The sequence below is a fragment of the Erythrolamprus reginae genome, chromosome 1 (assembly GCF_031021105.1).
Source record: "Erythrolamprus reginae isolate rEryReg1 chromosome 1, rEryReg1.hap1, whole genome shotgun sequence".
Classification (NCBI taxonomy): Eukaryota; Metazoa; Chordata; class Lepidosauria; order Squamata; family Dipsadidae; genus Erythrolamprus; species Erythrolamprus reginae.
Window position 1 is genome coordinate 68,614,305 of NC_091950.1, and position 20,092 is coordinate 68,634,396.

At 37.8% G+C, this 20,092-nt stretch overlaps 1 protein-coding gene across 5 annotated transcripts in view; it reads right to left on the reverse strand.

Annotated features, from left to right (window-relative positions):
- Positions 1 to 248: 248 nt before the first annotated feature.
- Positions 249 to 20,092, reverse strand: part of YLPM1 (YLP motif containing 1) — a 71,958-nt gene continuing 52,114 nt past the window's right edge. For 3 of the 5 annotated variants that reach the window (XM_070754801.1, XM_070754793.1, XM_070754783.1), the window contains exons 18-21: positions 14,376 to 14,427; positions 2,442 to 2,572; positions 876 to 1,056; positions 249 to 629 (exon numbers count right to left, since the gene is read on the reverse strand). In XM_070754801.1, the coding sequence (XP_070610902.1) occupies positions 910 to 1,056; positions 2,442 to 2,572; positions 14,376 to 14,427 (330 nt within the window). In that variant the 3' untranslated portion in view covers positions 249 to 629; positions 876 to 909. The remainder of the gene's footprint in view (positions 630 to 875; positions 1,057 to 2,441; positions 2,573 to 14,375; positions 14,428 to 20,092) is intronic. The other 2 variants (XR_011559416.1, XR_011559415.1) reach the window with 1 other exon arrangement.

Here is a 20,092-nt window from a genome sequence, read left to right on the forward strand (position 1 = left end):
AGACAACTGGGATGGCTTTAAGCCAAAGCACTGATGAGTATATGAAGAATAAAGTTGTATGTAGAATAAAAGAAGAAATTTGTGTACAAGGAAATGGGACATTTTAATGACTAGAAACATTTTGGGCCCATATTCATTTCATTTACTTTATTTTTTTCTTGCTAATCTCCAACACTCAATCTAGGGAAGCTCTTGTTTTAAAAATCAAATACAGAGATAATATCAAAAACATATGGTCAACCACATTATTAAATTGATAGTGAAAGTTTATTGTTCTGTTTCCTATTACAATAAACTACCAAGTTTGTACAGTATAAAATAACAATAGCACAAAGCAACACAAAATAATGCTGACATTGAGTCAGAATACAGCAGAGGAAATGGCTTTAGTACTGTCTTGCAATTCTACATAAAAGCTAACACTACTGATTTTAACATAAATTTTTTTTCCACATTTAGATGCAAGAGGATATTATATAACTTGGGGATCCTGGGTATCACCAATTAAAATGGAAGGAGAACAATGAAATAAAAAAGGTCAAAAAGAAAGAATCACAAAGCTCTCTAGATGGACAATGACATGTTCCAATCATACCACCTTGTGCACTTCTCTCACCAAAGCAAACAGCCTGTAGAGAGAGAGAAAAATGTTAGAGGATGAACCAATGTACGGGCTTGGGAAAAGTAATCATAGCTGCCAGTAAACCAGGATTTTTGAACTGTGCTATTCTCTTTCTTCCAAACTGCATGCAGTCCGAGATTAGACATCTGACTTTAACCAAATGATTAAAATAATGCACAGATCCACCCCATTCACTACAAGCTCTTTAGCTCATTGTCAAGTACATATGAAGGTATAGAAGGTTAGCTCTAACCTTAAAGGAAGACATCTTCCATGTGCCAACTGATTTAGATGTATTTGGTGCGATTGAGGGCTTTCTCAGCAAAATGACCACTTTCATCTGTGATTTTCTCCCAGTCTGTTTGTCCCACAACAAAACCAATGGCCCTTTTTCTGTCTGCATCCTTTTTTTCTTCAAGATCTGCCCACCTTACCTATTAAAAAAAAGATGCGCTGCTTGGATAAGAGTCATTTTAGGAAAAAAAGCAACATGCATAAATCTCTTAAATTTTACCCCATGCAGCGATTTCGGCCACTTTAGAAAAAGCATTAACCCTTCACTTGAGTTTCCTAATGAATTTAGAGGTAAACAAAAGGGTATAAAATTAAACCCATGTTTAATTTTGTGATTTCAAAAATCAAGCATCTGGATGAAGATGATAAGAGAAAAAGAATAATTAGATTATAATGAAACTGAGAAACAAAACACTAAAGTAATGAGGGGAAAAAGATGTGTCAGTGAATCTTGTTGCACTGTTTTACTGGCTCTGCAACATACAAAATGTGTTAGCAGGATGGGTAGTCAAAAGCTGGAAAATCTCATAAGAACTTTTTTGAAATTACGATTTAAGCAATTTTTCCATACCCTTGATAAAGGATGAAAAACTATTTCAAAAAGTGAATCTCCATAGACAGATTTCAAGGAGATATTGACTAAGTAATGAGACCACTCTCAATTGCTGATACAACATAATGCTCCTAAAGCCAGTTGCATCTGGTTGACTAGTTTGGATGGGAGAGGAATGTGTATTCCATTGAAAAATAAGGTTGTGCCCACAGTCACTTTTCACAGCTCCCGGAGTCCCCACTAACCATAACTGGTCATTGCCATTTTGAGAGAACAAACACCTAAAACCGTGAACTTCCAATAGGCAGCTCAATGTTGAAAAACAAATTGCCTCACCATCCCATCCATATGTTGACATAACTTGATCATAACAATGTTAAATACAGTGTTCCCTCGATTTTCGCGGGTTCAAACTTCGCGGAAAGTCTATACCACGGTTTTTCAAAAATATTAATTAAAAAATACTTCGCGGTTTTTCCCTATACCACGTTTTTCCCCACCTGATGACATCATATGTCATCGCCAAACTTTCGTCCACCTTTAATAATTTTTTAAAATAAACTTTAATAAATAAACATGGTGAGTAATAATCTAAATGGTTGCTAAGGGAATGGGAAATTGTAATTTAGGGGTTTAAAGTGTTAAGGGGAGGATTGTGATACTGTTCATAGCCAAAAATGGTGTATTTACTTCCGCATCTCTACTTCGCGGAAATTCGACTTACGCGGGCGGTCTCGGAACGCATCCCCCATGAAAATTGAGGGAACACTGTATACTGAAAGGTTGTTCTCTCACAGTATAAATGAATCATATACCAACATGATCTATCCAGTATACTTTCGAGTCATAGCATTCCATTAGCAAACATATCACCATTGCAAGACTAGAACTATTCACCCTATCAGAACGGCCAAGTTTTGAGAGCTTTCCTAAAACTCAGTATGGCTGGGGTATGTTAAACCAAGATATTACCCTTTTTTTCCCAGGTTCAGAAGCACGGGTATCATAATCATCTGGAAGCTGAAGGTAATCTTCCATTCTGCTGGCAATTGCTTCCCAGTCACGTTTCCTCTTAGCACCAGTTCGCAACCCATCCAATTTGTCTGAGAACAAACACATAGCCTTATGGTTAAAAAGAAAAAGCATACGCGAACACAATGCACAGGTCATTGTGCATTAAACAAGTCATCGACAATATATCGTGGTGAAATCCCAACATTAGTTGATGTCTTTGTGAATGGCATACATTCAAAATGGGAGCACCCATTCTACCTTTTCGAAATCCAGCCTTTTGTATGCAAAATATGAACATGCATATGTATAAGGGAAACTGCGTCTTGCCTCGAATACAGCAGCTAAAAGAATCCATGTACACGAGCGATACTTCAACCATATCTGAAGACTAGTTTAGAAGTTCTATGTCAGTGATTTATTTATTTATTTATTGGATTTGTATGCCGCCCCTCTCCGTAGACTTGGGGCGGCTAACAACAGTAATAAAAAACAGCATGTAAATCCAATACTAAACCAACTAAAAAACCCTTATTGTAAAACCAAACATACATACAAACAAACAAACAAACAAATCATGCATAAATTGTAAAGGCCTAGGGGGAAGGAATATCTCAATTCCCCTATGTCTGACGGCAGAGGTGGGTTTTAAGGAGCTTACGAAAGGCGAGGAGGGTGGGGGCAATTCTAATCTCCGGGGGGAGTTGGTTCCAGATGGCGAACCTATGGCACGCGTGCTACAAGTGGTAAACTGAGTCATATCTACTGGAACACGAGTCATTGCCCAGGCTCAGCTCCAGCACACGTGCACGCCAGCCAGCTGATTTTCGGCTCTCATGGAAGCACTAGGAGGATGTTTTCTGCTTCTGGAGAGCCTCTGGAGTCTGGGGAGGGTGAAAACGGGCCTACCGGGCCCACCCAAAGTTGAAAAAGGGTCATTTTTGGTCTCCAGAGGGCCTCGAGGGGAGGCCATTTCTGCCCTCCTCAGACATTGAATTATGGGTGTGGGCAGTTGCACAACAGCGTGTACACATGTGCACCAAAGGGAAAAACAGCTTCGTCATCACTGTTCTGTTTTAAGCCAACACTATGGAAGATGCATGAGATGTTCCACAAAGCATTATGGATCATAATTGCCGAACTATCATCAGACAAAGAATTTCAATGTAATGCAGAATACCAGCTGAACAGGAATTAAATCCAAAAGCAGATTAGAGGTGTTTTTTTCCTTTTTCCAGCTGATATAAAGTTGAAATATGTGATTGTAGTAATTATTTGGTATGGATCAACACATTTGTCTAAAACAGTATCTTTCAAACTAAGAAGCCATTTCTACCGGCTACATGCAAGCATATATAAGTAAAACTGGTGGTTTCTCTTATACAAAACAGCTGTCTTTCTCAGTCTCACCATACTGTGGAGTAGACAGATTGTTTAAAATTATTATCCCAGTCTCATCACACTGTGGACAATTCTTAAATTTATTATAAATATACCTATATTGAAACACAAAATTAAAATTTAAATATTCTTTTAAATGACTATCATAGACTATGAAAAATAACAAATTCCATATTATGCTTTTTTCTGAATAGTTTTAAATAACTTACATACTGACCATATTTCTCAGAGTATAAGACGCACTTTCCCCACCCCCTAAAAGAGGGGTGGAAATGTTGGTGCATCTTATACACCGAATACAGTCATTTTTGGCCTCCCAAAGCCTTACCCCACATGAAAACGGGGTGTGCAGAGGGTTTGGGAGGTCTGCAGATGGTTCCTAAAAGCTGCGGAAGACAAAAACCTTTTTTCCCTTACTTACCTCTTCAAAATCTTGGTGCGTCTTATAGTCCGAAAAACACGGTATTTGTTAACAAAACATTCAGAAAAGTTCACTGATTTGAAAACTAACATTATGTTTCTTTATATCAGAATTATCAATATCCTAAAAATGTATGTGGTTTTGTTTTGACATTTTTACTGGAAGAATTAGCAAAACGATAATGTGGCCTATTAAACCTATAATTATGTTTTAAGCCAGTTAAACATTCTGCCTGTGTTTAATTATTCTGTTAGCAGAAGAATTTATTCTGGTTTAAGTACTTTAGTTTTTCTGTAATAGTAAAAATGTACTGAAATCTATTGAACATTTTCACTAATTATCTTACAAAAGCCAATTTCATTCATTATGAGCAGCATGTGGTAATATATTAAAAACATGAATAAATATAGCCATATAGACATTTCAGATTATGTGATTTATAACTATTCAGCAACTACCACAAACTCAAATCACAATCAAAATAATCCTGCACAGAAGCCAACATTATTAATAATTATGTATGTATATATTTGCTAGTTTTCCTTGTCTTTAAGAACAGATTCAGGAAGGAAAGGTTGAATGAAGGGAGAGTATAAAAGCCTTGCTTTTTACTGTTGCAACCACAAATTAACCGACACATCTGATCATCAAATTAATTCTTCTGTTCAACTGATACAATAATAGTTTATTTAATAGTTGACTAGAAAACAAAGAAATGAGTTCTAAGGAACAAATATTTCATTGTATTATAAGGCACCAAATTATATCTGAGTAGAAGTGTGTCTATTTTCATCAAGTCTGGCAAAATTGATGCATGAAAAGAATTATTATGAGGTAAGTGATCAAAAGAATTAACGGAAGACATGTTAGTTCACATATAATTCCTTTACAAGCAAATATGCAAAAAGTTAATAATATACAGAATAAGACATTAATATATCATGATGGATTATGTTACAGATAATATTTGGAATGTTTTTACAATCAAAAAGCTTGATTGAGTCCTCAGAGAGGGGCGGCATATAAATACAACCAACCAACCAACCAACCAACCAACCAACCAGCTAATATTTAGTGACATTTTATTGATTTTATTGGCACCAAGAGCAACAGCAATTGAGTTTCAGAAGAACTTTATCATTGTATTGTCTGACTGGGAACATTATCACTGTGTTGTCTGACTGTGGTCAAGTTATGTAACTAAGAAGACACAGGGGTGTTTTTTGTACTTTCCATTAGTTTTGAATAATACTGACCACAGAACATGTTTATATTCTCCATCTCCCTTGATAACCAGAGGTTTTTGTGCCTGATGGGAGGCTTGCTGGTTTGCTCCACTATATACCGTACATGCTACAGATTTCTACAAAATTTCATTTGTCTGGCAGTACTTAAAAACTACTAACCTCAACAAGAAATCTACAGTAAATTCTTTTACCATAAAACAAAGGAAAACCCCACCCAAAACCTTTCATTAAGATTGCAGATGCTCTGAACTAAGTGTTTAGGAGTTGATAAGCCAGAAGAAAATGAATAAGTAGAAGTTAACAAGAATGTAGAAATGTTAGATGATATTAAAAGTGAAGGCATAGTTCATTCTCACTGGTATCTACTAACAACTGTAGTTTTTCTTATTTATGGTTTACATATTTTATTTAACAGAATAACAGAGTTGAAAGGGACTCTTATTTATGTGCCATCAACATCAAACTGAAATGCAACCAGCTGACACTGCAACACATTTGTTGCCAAAATATAAAAGGATGGTCTGTGTAGTTTAACAACCGTTAATATACAAAAGGTAGCCCTCTTGGGAGGTTTCCACACCATGGTAACACAGAAACTGAACTAAAATGATTTGGTTTATTTGGGCCTACTCAAAGATCCTGTTCAGTAATTTAAATTAATCATCATTAAGCAGCATCAAGAATGTTATCTAATGTAACAAACATGTCACATTATTTAAATAAGTTTATTATATTGAACTAGATTCCAATTACTAATATATAAACAGGCAGGATCAGAACAAATATTTTAGATCATGTTTAATGGTTCCGTTCATATACCCTGGTGAGATGGATTGCAATCGTAGTTTCCAAAGCTTTTGTTGGGAGTGTTTTTACTGCTTGTTTTCACTATTAAGTGGGACTCTCTCAGTTTTTAAGAAGGAGGATATATTTTTTCTTTCGTTTTGATGAACTGAGATTATATGCCTATATTAGGCTGGACAATTGTTATATCATCTTATATTCTGACTCGGATCAACTGTGTTTTTACTGGCTTGTTCTATTTATATAGTTTTTAACTGTTTTTTTTTTTACTATTTTATATCTAATTCCATTTTAAATTAATTCTACATTCTATCTCATTGAATTTTAGCTTAAACCTTTGAGTGAAAGTGATTGAAGACCTATGTAGTGAGATTGATTGAGTGGTTGAATGTTAACTGAGAAATTCATTTTAGATATGAATTCTTATATTATCTTGTATTGTTTTATTGTTGTTTATGCTGTTTGATTAATGTTTTTAGTTAATTTATTGGGTTTTTAAAAATGATGGATAATTGGGGTGGGTGGGAAAGTATGTATGAGATGAATAATTAGGGTGGGTGGGATGGTGTGTATGAGATGAATGAGAATAGTATGAATGGGAATTTTAGCTCACCTGGCGACGGAGAGGCAGGAGGGATGGGGATGTCTATCTCTGGGGTGGCAGAGGGCCAGAATATTCCGGGCTTGCTGGGGAGAGGCAGATATGGCGGGAGCCATGGGGCAAGCTGTTCTGGGGGAAGAAGGGATCGCTACTTGAAATCGATCCCTTGTTCTGGCCCCATGAGCTCAATTCGCGGTACTGGTGATGAGTGTAATCTGGGCTCAAGCTGCTACTACTCAATGCCAGGCCGGTGGTAAATAAAGCTCTCCTCATCCGGGATTTGATCCTGGATTAGGAGGCTGACCTGGCATGTGTGACTAAAACCTGGCTGGACCTGGAGGGAGGAGTTCCTCTCTCGGAAATCTGCCCAGCCGGGTTCCAGGTATGGCATCAGCCTTGACCCCAGGGAAGGGGGAGGAGGAGGAGTGGCTATTATAGCCAGAGAGTCACTTTGCCTGTGCAGACTCATTGCTCCTGAGATTGCGGGTTGTGAGTCCCTCCTGGTGAAGTTGGACAGGGGTTCAGGTGGACTTGTTACTCACGTATCTGCATCCCCGCTGCGTGTCAACAGCCCTGCCTGTGCTGCTCGAGGAGGTAGCCGGGTTGGCGGTGGAGCTCCCTGGCTTATTGTCCTGGGAGATTTCAACCTGCCATCACTCGGCGGATCCTCTGGGTTAGCACAGGAGTTCATGGCCACCATGACAGCCATGGATATGACTCAAGTAGTTTAGGGTCCGACTCACGAGGCGGGACATGCACCCAACATATTTCTCTCAGAGCAACTGAGAAATGGTCTGAGACTAAGGAGCTTAGATGTTTTGCCTTTGTCATGGTCAGACCATTTTCTGCTACGGCTCGACTTTATGGCTCCAATTCTTCCCCACAGGGAGGCGGAACCGATTAGGTGGTTCCGCCACAGACGCTTGATGGACCCAGAGAGCTTTCAGAGGGCGCTTGGGATTCTACCAGACTCACTCGTTCACAGCTCGGCAGAATCTCTTGCCATGGCCTGAAACAAGGCTGTGACTGAGGCTCTTGACCGGATTGCGCCGTTGCGACCTCTCTGCGGCACTGGACCTCGGAGAGCTCCTTGGTCTACCGAGGAGCTTGGGGAATTGAAACGCCAGAAGAGACGTCTAAAGAAGCGATGGAGGAAGAGCAAGTCCAAATCCGATAGAACACTTGTAGGAGCTCAAATTAAGACTTACAAAGTGGTGCTCAAGGTGGCAAGATGCCGCCTTGATTGCATCAGGCCGCCTTGATTGCATCAGCGGAATCTCGTCCGGCCGCTCTGCTTAGGGTGACCTGCTACCTTCTTAACCGGGGGGAGTTGGGGAGCCCTTGCAGAGTAGTGCCGAGGATTTTAATACATATTTCGCTGATAAAGTCACTCGGATTCACTCGAACCTCGACTCCGATTGGGTAACAGAGTCGACTGACAACGAGTCAGTCGAGGTGACTGGGGCCCGTACTTGTCCTTCTGTCTGGGAAAAGTTTGATCTGGTGACACCTGATGAAGTGGACAAGGCCATTGGAGCTGTGAGCTCCACCACCTGCTTACTGGATCCATGTCCCTCCTGGCTGGTTTCAGCCAGCAGGGAGGTGACACAGAGTGGGGTCCAGGAGATTGTCAATGCTTCTTTGGGGAGGGGGTCCTTCCTGGCTCCCTACAAGGAGGCGCTTGTGTGCCCCCTCCTCAAGAAGCCTTCCCTGGACCCAGCCATTCTCAACAACTATCATCCAGTCTCCAACCTACCCTTTATGGGGAAGGTTGTTGAGAAAGTGGTGGCGCTCCAGCGGTCCTTGGAAGAAGCCGATTATCTAGGCCCTCAGCAGTCAGGATTCAGGCCCGGCTACAGCACGGAAACTGCTTTGGTCGCGTTGATGGATGATCTCTGGCGGGCCCGGGACAGGGATTTATCCTCTGTCCTGGTGCTTCTCGACCTCTCAGTGGCTTTCGATACCATCGACCATGGTATCCTTCTGCGCCGGCTGGATGGGTTGGGAGTGGGAGGCACTGTTCTTCAGTAATTCTCCTCCTACCTCTCCGGCCGGTCGCAGTCGGTTAGTGGGTGGTCAGAGGTCGACATCTAGGCTTCTCCATTGTGGGGTGCCTCATGGGTCGGTCCTCTCCCCCCTGCTATTTAATATCTACATGAAACCGCTGGACGAGATCAGCCAGGGGCATGGGGTGAAGTATCATCAGTAAGCTGATGATACCCAACTGTACATCACCCCATGTCCGGTCGGTGAAGCAGTGGAAGTGATGTGCCGGTGCCTGGAGGCTATTAGGGTCTGAATGTGTGTCAACAGGCCAAACTCAACCCTGACAAGATGGAGTGGCTGTGGGTTTTGCCTCCCAAGGACAATTCCATCTGTCCGTCCATTACCTTGGTTTGTATGGGGGAATTATTGACCTCCTCAGAGAGGGTCCGCAACTTGGGCGTCCTCGTCGATCTACAGCTAACAATAGAGAACCATCTTTCAGCTGTGGCGAGGAGGGCGTTTGCCCAGGTTCGCCTGGTGCACCAGTTGCGGCCCTATTTGAACCGGGAGTCACTGCTCACAGTCACTGATGCCCTCATCACCTCGAGGTTCGACTACTGCAACGCTCTCTACATGGGGCTACCTTTGAAGAGCGTTCGGAAACTTCAGATCGTGCAGAACGCGGCTGCGAGAGCTATCGTAGGGCTACCTAGATTTACCCACGTCTCTCCAACACTCCACAGCCTGCACTGGCTGCCGATCAGTTTCGGGTCACAATTCAAAGTGTTGGTAATGACCTATAAAGCCCTACATGGCATCAGACCAGAATACCTTCGGGACCGTCTTCTGCCGCACAAATTCCAGTGACCAATAAGGTCCCACAGAGTTGGCCTTCTCCGGGTTCCGTCAACTAAACAAAGTCGTCTGGCGGGTCCCAGGGGAAGAGCCTTCTCTGTGGCGGCCCCTGCCCTCTGGAACCAACTCCCCCCCGGAGATTAGAACCGCCCCCACCCTCCTTGCCTTTCGTAAGTTACTTAAGACCCACTTTTGTTGCCAGTTCCTGGGGGAACGGAGATATCCCCCAGGCTTATAGGGTTTATGCATGGTATGATTGTGTTGTATGGTTCCAATGTTGGGTTTTAGAATGTTTTTAATATTAGATTTGTTATACTGTCACTATTTTATTGTGAGCCGCCCCGAGTCTACGGATAGACATACAAATCTAATAAACCATTATAATTATTATTACTATTAAAGCTCCAACAGGTTAAAACAGATGTATTTTTTCCATAAACGTTTTTGCATGGAACTATTTAATGTTCATTTTAATTATCTGGTAAAGGTATGACAAACCCAACTGTGAAGTGGATTAGAAATATTTTAAATCATTTCAAGACCTTTTTCTATTTTAAAAATATTGCAAAAAGTGGTATCCATTATTATGAGTGTATATGTCTATTTAGAACAATCCATAAAAATAAGCTATGTCACATGCATGCATGAAGTAAATCCTTATGATGCACGAATGCTTAGAGATTCACCATATGTAGCATACACCAAAGACTTAGCAAGGAATGTTTCCATAATATGGTAGAAAGCCATATTACTAATTCTTTGCTTATGAATATTTTGATATATTTTATTGGATCAAGTTATGTTAAGGGTTCTTATTTTTATCTCTTATACAACGCCACCAGAATCCTTTGCCTTCTTCGCTTAAAGTATTGAATTTATCTTAGAAGAAAAACTTATGACTTTTCTAGGAAACTAACTCGCAATCAGGAAAATAATGTAGCCTCCAGAGTATTGGAGTGGGGGGTGGGTCGGTAGGGGAGGAGATAGAATGATTTGACTAAACATGCAAAGGATTTAAGATGGTATATCTGGACATAGAAAATTTATTAAGCACTATGTGAATATTGAATAATTCCTTAATTATGGCAATATACAGGTGAAACTCAAAAAATTAGAATATCATGCAAAAGTTCATTTATTTAGGTAAAGCAACTTAAAAGGTGAAACAAATATATGAGAAAGACTAAAGCGAAATAGTTCAAGCTGTGATCTGTCATATTGTGATGATTATGTGGTACAGCTCATGAAAACCCCAAATCCACCATGTCAGAAAATTAGAATATTACATGCAATCAATAAAACAAGGTTTGTACACAGAACAATATCGGACCTTTGAAAAGTATAAGCACGCATATGTACTCAATACTTTGTTTAGACCCCTTTTGCAGCAATTACTGCTTGAATGCGGCGTGGCATGGAATTGATCAGCCTTTGGCACTGCTGAGGTGTTATGGAAGACAAGATGCTTCAATAGCGGCCTTCAGCTCTTCTGCATTGTTCGGTCTCATATCTCCCATCTTTATCTTGGCAATGCCCCATAGATCCTCTATAGGGTTCAGGTCAGGCAAGTTTGCTGGCCAATCAAGGACAGTAATCCCAGTGTCATTGACTAAGTGCTTGGTAGACTGGTAGTGTGGGCAAGTGCCAAGTCCTGCTGGACATTGAAGTCAGCATCCCCATAAAGCTCAATTGTGGAAGGAAGCATGAAGTGCTCCAAAATCTCCTGGTAGAAAGCTGCATTGATCGTGGACTTAATGAAGCACAGTGGACCAACACCAGCAGATGACATGGCTCCCTCCATCAACACAGACTGTGGTAGTTTCACAATGGACTTCAAGCATCTTGCAGTGTGTGCCTCTCTGTTCTTCCTCCATAGTCTGGGTTCTTGGTTTCCAAATGAGATGCAAAAGTTGCTCTCATCAGAAAAGAGGACTTTGTACCACTGAGCAACAGACCAGGTCTGCTTTTCTTTGGCCCAGGTAAGACACTTCTGGCATTGTTTGTTGTTCAGGAGCGGCTTGACAAGAGGAATACCACATTTGAAGCCCAGGTCTAGGATCCGTCTGTGTGTGGTGGCTGTTGATGCACTAATTCCAACGTCAGTCCACTCCTTGTCAAAGTCCCCAACACTTTTGAATGGCCTTTTCCTGACAACCCTCTCCAGGCTGTCGCCATCCCTGCTGCTTGTGCACCGTTTTCTTCCACACTTTCCCCTTCCACATAACTTTCTATTAATGTGCTTTGATACAGCACTTTGGGAAAATCCAACTTTGTTTGTGATTACCTTTTGAGGCTTTCCCTCTTTATGGAGGTTATCAAGGATGGTTTTATGCACAACTGTCAAGTCAGCAGTCTTTCCCATGATTGTGATTCCTACTGAACCAGATTGAGACCGTTTAAAGGCTCAGGAACCCTTTGCAGGTGTTATGGCTTAACTAGCTGAGTTTGAACCTGGAATATTGCACCCTTTCACAATATTCAAATTTTCTGAGATTGTGGATTTGGGGTTTTCATGAACTGTACCCCATACTCATCATAATTACGACAAATCATGTCTTGAACTATGTTGCTTTGCATGTAATGAGTCTCTCTCATATATTATTCACATTTTAAGCTGCATTACTGAAATAAATGAACTTTTGCACAATATTCTAATTTCTTAAGTTTTACCTGCATATTTATATACACACGCACGCACACACACACACATACGCGTCATTAAATAAGTAACTAGGATGAATTAATCACAATATTAATTTATATGGTATAAAATACAGAAATCATGATTGTTAAGCTATTGGCTTCACAATAAATTCTATAGTCAATGAATGCACATACTTAATCAAATCTTTTTCCACTACTCGCTTTAAGCAAATCTTTTTCAACTACTCAGCACTCTATTGTGACCCTTTTGTTGAGCACAACTCATATATTGGAAAGGCATAATGGTGGGGTTCTTTTTGATATTTTAATTGCTCACTAAAAGAACTGATTTGAGATGCAAAAAAACCTTATATCTGTATAATATGAAGTTGTTCCCTATTGTAAAAGCATTAAGCAAACAGATCTATATTAAAAGGGAGCTGCACTGGTTATCAGTATGCTTCTGGATCCAATTCAAAGTACTGGTTTTGAGTTTTAAAGTCTATCATGACATGGGGCTAGGTTATTTGAGGAACTACCTCTTAATCTGAGTTTACCTGCCCAACTCATATCCCTGGCATGAGTTACATTGTGGCTCCTGTATGGTAAAGAGCTACACCTGGTGGGACTCAGGAGTCCGGCTTTTCCTACGATAGCATCCACTCTATGGATCATCAATATCATCATCACCACCCTTCCGAGGTGAGGTTGGCCCCATCCCTGCTAACAGATTTGGTTGTGCCAGCAGGCCTGACAGTCTCAAGGGAATACAGTACGTTGATACTTTTTTTGGCCTCTTAATCATAATATTGGTGTTTTTAATCATTAATTATTTTTATATTGCTGCTTTATATTTTTTATTGTATGCCATCCAGAGTCATGTTTTGTGCAATGGACAATCATACAAATATGATAAATCAATAACTCTCTCTCCCAGATCACATAAATTATTTATGTTGGATAGATTCAATGCAATCTATACATATAGCTTATGACAGGATGCCAATTGAATCCTTCCTAATGCTGTATTTGCCTTAAATGTTATAACCATCTGAAAATCAAAACACTTGAAAGGAAATACGTATTGATATATCATCCTATAAAGCCTCCAAGATTAGCGAAATACATTTACCACTGAATTAACTCAATGTTACAGAAACAGAAGTACATCAAAAATTATTTGATATCTCTACATATGACATTGTTTATCATTATGACCTGCTGTAGTCCAGACACATCTGATACATTATTATTTCTACTAGAAAATTTTTACTCTTTAAATGCTATAACTCAATGGCTGTAACTATTTCAAATAGTATTTTTAAAATACAAAAGCACATACCGGTACTTACGTTGATCAAATAATTGTTTTAAAGCAATGGCTTCCAAGAAAAGAACATAGCAAATGGTTTAAATGAAAAATAAAAAAGGATATAAAGTCTCATCTTTCTATTTCTTTTATCTGAGAAACATTGGAGATCCATTACATTACAGAACACACCGCTGCACAGTAACATTGTAAGAGATTACCAATGCTTTGCCCTATGTGCTGTCCGCAACCAATCAAAGGAAGGCATAATGTTTGCCTAATCAGAGTTATATAGATAAAATGGTCTAAAGTATGGCATACATAAAGCTGGTCAGCTATGTAGGAAATGCTAAGCCACTACAAATAATTCCTTTTACTCACCACTCATTTATTTGAATATTAATATATAAGAAACTGTATTACTAAAGTATATCAAATAAGTAAAATGTAAAAATCTGACGTTATAGCATTCAAACTGCAAAGATAAAAGGATATTACACTGCCTAGAGGCAGCTGTATCATCACAAATGTCAAATTCAGTATATTTTGCTCAATCATGTGATAATGAAACTACAGTTGTGCAAATATGAGGAATTTTTTAAATTAATAAAATAAATTAAATACCCACCTAATTTTGCTTCAGAAGTATCCATCTCCCATTTGCTTTTCGGAATGTAACCCTAAATCATATACAGAGAGAAGCTCGAAGGATTAGAGAGAGATACAGAAAACATATAACATATTTTATCCTGCAACAGAATTATACTGCAAACATTTTCTTAAGATATTCAATCTGAACTATAAACTTGATTTAGAATTGTAAAATGTTGCAATATGAAAAAATATGTACCTTTCAATAATTTCATGATAGGAATGTATCTCACAATAATAAGGTATGATAAATTTCTCAGTGTGACATGTGTTGCATGATCAAAATTCATGTGCCTCAGGGATTTTCACATAAAATTTTATAATGGTATCTTCAGAGGTCATCTTTGTATATGGACACACAGTATGGGATGAAGATTTTGGAAACAGGTTATATAAGAATGAATGTCTCTGGCAATTTTTTTTTTAATTTCTAAGAAATCTTCCACAAATGTATGCTTTAAAAAGTATTCTAAAATTGCTTCTTCTTTTTTTTGTTAGTATGGGTTCCTGCGTTTTAGTTCAGCCCTCAATATGTATTTTTTAAGAATCAGAAAAGAAGTTAATCATAAAAAACACTTACAAGAATTGGTTGGAAACCAGTTAAACTAGTTAGAACCAGTAGAAATGACAGAAACCATTTATTCATGGAAATCTCATGTTGTTAGTTATTAAAAACCCGTTAACTTCAGCAGAGTCTGATCCAGGAGAGTGCATAATGGACAGGCAGGATATCACAAGTGACCCATGCTTTCCAAAGGATGAAATTTCACTCATCAGCTATTTAGAGATTAGATCCAAGTCTCTGCTTTTCCTTCTGAACAGCTGATGGCATATTTCACCTTTTTTGTCCACTGAACTTTGGCATTTGGACGGAAAACCAATAAAGCAAGGGGGCACCTGTGCGTGTGTGCGCAGGATTCCTCATCCAACCAGGGACATATACTTGTTTCCTAGTTAAATTAGGGTGAAGGACTAATAGCAGAATTATAACCCAATACCTCAGTCATGGTTTAATATATTTTATTCAATACAACTGTTGGTTAAAATTGATTTAAAGTACAATGTGTATAAATATACCATAAATACTGTTGTTTGATAGGCTGCCTGATTTAGAAATAAGATCGTCAACTATTTGGGATGTAGACTGCTCTTTGGCACTGCTTGATTGAAGCCACTTCTAATTGCAAGAAGAATGTGTTCATTGAAATCTTATTGTAATCTTATACACTTTTTAGTAGCTTAGATTTCAGCAACATTGTTTTCTGGAACTGTATGCTTATGTTCTATGAACTTCCATACTTCCTTTTTTTAACATGCTGCTCTTGAAAAATGTCTGGAAAGGCTGAGAAAAAAAAAAGCAAATTGACTAATTTGCACTAGTTACTTGGTTTCTGTTCAAATTCAAATGCTCTTTCTTGCTGTCCTGTACACATGCCACCAGATCTTGTTCTTCTTGCTTCAGCATCTGAAATTTGAGTTGTCTTAGAGAAGCAGCGGGATATGTTTACTACAGGTAGCAGCAGTATAGAATATTACAGTACTTAATTCTCAGATGCTAGTTAAAATTCTGGCACTTTAGGGTGGAATGATTGTATTGCCCATTTAATTTTTTCTTCACCTGAATTATTCCATAGGCAATTATGATCCTGGTTTCTGAAGATTTCATTGAAATCATTTGTTTGATAATGTGCTTTGGAGATGGATGTTTTACGTTGGTAACTAAGATATTTAGTTGTTTATATTTACATCATTTACTGTATGAAAACCAATAATCTGAATTCTGTTTTTTTCCCTTTTTCATAAGAATACATTCATTTGGAAAAATAAACTCTGAAAATTTCCATGTCGAAAAATTTTGAGGATAAGAGACAATGGAAAAACAATACAGGAAAATATTTAGTTTTCCCTTCTATACTGCAATTACAGTCCTGCTTTTTCTTTGTATATTTGGCCTTCTTGATCATTTTTCTCTTCTAAAAAGAAAGAGTACAACTTGGAAGGTATAAAATCAGCACCCATCTCAAGCCGGCAGATATATGTTTCCAACATTAAAATGTTAAGAACTTGAAACATAGAATGTGTAAGAATGAAAAGACTTGTATCATTTGTCCAATTAAAAGAAGCATCATTTAATTTAGAAAGCTCATGTTACCAATATTTAAATTTTATTCACCTAAATGGTGAAAATTACTAATCTTGAAGTCTTGAAGATGTTCATGGATGATAGGAATTCAAAGGCATATAGAAATAGCTGTTGACAGTCATTTCCAGAATCAAAGACTGCATTTTTTCTGACCAGTGAAGCACAGCAGTGATCAAGTGCTGTATTCTGTTAGCTTTGCTTAACATTTGCTTGATTATTATAGGAACCAGGATACTAGGTTAAAGAAATTGGTGTGATCCAGCAGTTTTTCAAGGATATAGTCATAATTCTCATGAAGAAAATAAAGATTTGCAACAAGACTGCAAAGATAAAGATTTGTCACAAGACGGCTAGAGAGAAATCGCCTGTAAAGACAGGTATTTCTTCTGTCCATTCAAATTTCTTTCACAATAAAATTCCTGCCTATTTTGGGAGCAAATAATCAGAATCCCGGAGAAATAAATCCTTTAGCAATTCATGAGGCTTTAAAAAGAAAAAAAATTACAAAGAGAAGCACTGATATCACAAAAGGATTGTGCTTTGGGAACTTCAGTGATAAAAGCAGAGACCCATGGATCTCTTTCCAAGTAACCAGAAAAGAATCTTATAACCAGTTTAGATTCTATTTCTTCTTCAAAATGTAGAACAGCCAACTACTGTAAGTTTAGTTCAGAAATGGACAATCCTTTCAGGAATACATGAGTTCTGAAGCAATCTAATGTACAAATGTTCTCCATCTTCTGCTTGGTTTATAAAGACTCAGGCCCCAATGATTATGGAGGAGAATCATCTTATAAAATGTATTTTTTTCCAGGACATTGGAACAGCAATAGAATGTTTGATAACAAAGTTGTTATAAAATAATAAAAAAGGATCCACTAATAGCGATGAAAATTCCAAAAATTTGAGATATGGAAGTAGAATAAGAATGAAGATCTCATAACGTTTTAACAGAAAGCTATCTGAATAAGAAGTTAAGTTACAAAATCTTGTTTTGAGTTAGATTGATTTATTAATGTTCTTTGCACGGGAAAGGTTAATAATCCAAGCTGTTCATTCTTTTTAGCGAAGTTGTAAGTGTAGGTATTTTGCAATCAAGCTCATTTTTCGGCTATGCATTTAATATGCTGAAGATATTTCTGGGGTACTCTAGATAGGCTATCATTCTGTTCTTCACTGGATCATCAAATAGTTCCCAAATACTTCAGAAATTCATTGATTCTGCCAGTAAACCTCTTCCGCAAAAAATATTTTCAATAATTCTATACATATCTGGGTTTTTAATATCTGCTTTCCTCCAGGATATCTTCTCTTTATAGTGAATATTCATGCAAAAGTGAATAGGAAATGCCAGTGCTCTGAGAGAGTCAATATGATAGTAGATACTTGGAAGACCTCCGTGTTTTCTGAAATCAATCTGACGACAAAGGAATGTATAATTCTAAGCCTGAGTCCTGAGTAATTTCCATGAAAAATTTTTGATGTCTTTCCAAAGTAAACAGAAAGTTTTGAATCTAGAACATTCAAAATCATGCATCTAGGTGGGTAGAGTTTGAATATATTACCTGAGTATTGCATTTACCTCCATTTTCAAAATTCCAAGTTCTCTATCAAAAAAGGCACCATCTTAGTACAAAGATTTTGTAGTAGGATAAACATCTACATATATTAAACACATTAGCTTTTGACATGAAACTACCTAAATAAAAAGAGGTGATTCAATAATGTGGAAACAGTGTAAAATATAAATAAGCACTCTACAAAGAAATGGGCATTCCTTCATAGCTTAGTTGTTAAAATGGTAGCAGATTACGTTGGTGGGTGTTCTGCAAAAATAATTACAAATACATGTTATTTGCAGGAATTATTTTAAATGTTGGATCTTTTCAAGAATTATATTTTTGAAAAGATAAATCATAAAATCAAGTCAGCAGCAGGCTTCCGAAAAAAATTATGTCCAGCTATATTGCAAATAAGAATGTTGCCTTTCCTTGTGTATATGTATGATAAGTACCTTGATAAACCAAAGGTAAATACATCAATACATTGGATTATTTTTCTGCTGGTAGATGCTTTGAGATAAAATGTTATCAATCAGAAATTGATAACATTTGTGAAATATTTTGTCATTTCCAGTTAATGCTGCCCATCTGTCAAACAGCTTATTTCATGAAAGTCAAATGAATTATTTAGATGCGGGTGGGATTCATTCAAAGCTGTTATATCTGCATGTATATGTACACATATGTATGTATATATATTTAAACACACAAATGAAGTAGTGAGAGGAGAGATATTTATGCAGTCAAGATGAAACAACAGAACCACTCCAGTTCTGATTAGTTACATCCTCACCAAATGGTATCAGTACAAATAAATACAAGGAGGGCAACTGAATACATCTATTTGGTCTTTATAGTGTTTTGGATAAAATATATATTTCATGCTGACAAGAGACAAAGAAACATGTTTCCATAATTGGGATTCATCAATTATTTCTTTTGTATATACTATTCTTAATGTACCAACTAACAATTCAGTTGGGTATCCTGGAAGGATCCAACTATTACCATTTCAGTCAACGTCAGACAGTATATTCTTTATTTTCCTGGAGAACTGTTTCAAAAAGTGAAATCTAGAATTATCAAACAAATATGTATGGGTGAATGGACAGAGGAGGTGCTAAAATTTCCTTGAAAGTTCTTTTATCCAACCAATAAGCAATGGCATAAAAAAACCTTCTGAAACCTTTTGCTTGCCTTGGTTGAAAGAGGGAGAACAAACCTACCTTATGGATTAGTAGCTAGTTCTCAAGCACAATCCAGCTGCACTCTATTGAACAATAAACGTTGGCTGTGAACTCCCAGATATGGTAGAAGAACTGATGTAAACCCACTCAATAGCAATTATCCACTTTTTCAGAAAGAAGGGCATGGATGTAAAATGACTGCCAATTTGTTGACCAAGTGGACTTAAATCTTCTAGCTCCTTGAGGTTGCAAAAATTGCATATTGATCAGAATTTCTCTTCTTCTCCATCCCACAATATCTATTGAACTTTTTCTCTAGCAGTTGGCTGCTCTTGGATTTGACTAGGAGTTCTAGCCATATATTTCTTCGGTTTATCCCAACAGCTAACATGAGCCATATAGAAAACTGTATTCAGGCATACCTTAAGTATCCTTATTTATACCCTTCCAAGACGCATTTGTGGCTTGTATCAGTGCATTTATTGCAGCTTCTAACAAGTTGAAACATCTTCCCCCAAAGTAGAAAAAGTGTAGTTTCAACAAAATAGAAGTGCTGAGAATCACTTGGTTTGTGGCAGCGGATAAATATAATAAATTAAATTAACAACTACATTCTTAGTCTTCAAGCCAGAAAAGATGCCAGAAATAGTAAAAGGATCAAATACAGCTATTTATAATTGGTGAAGGTCAGGTGTATCCCTTCCTATTTTACCTTGTAAATCCGTGCTTTTAAGAGGAAAGAAAAATACAGATTTCTATCCCCTGATATGATATTTATGATTACAATAAAATCAGCTTTGCC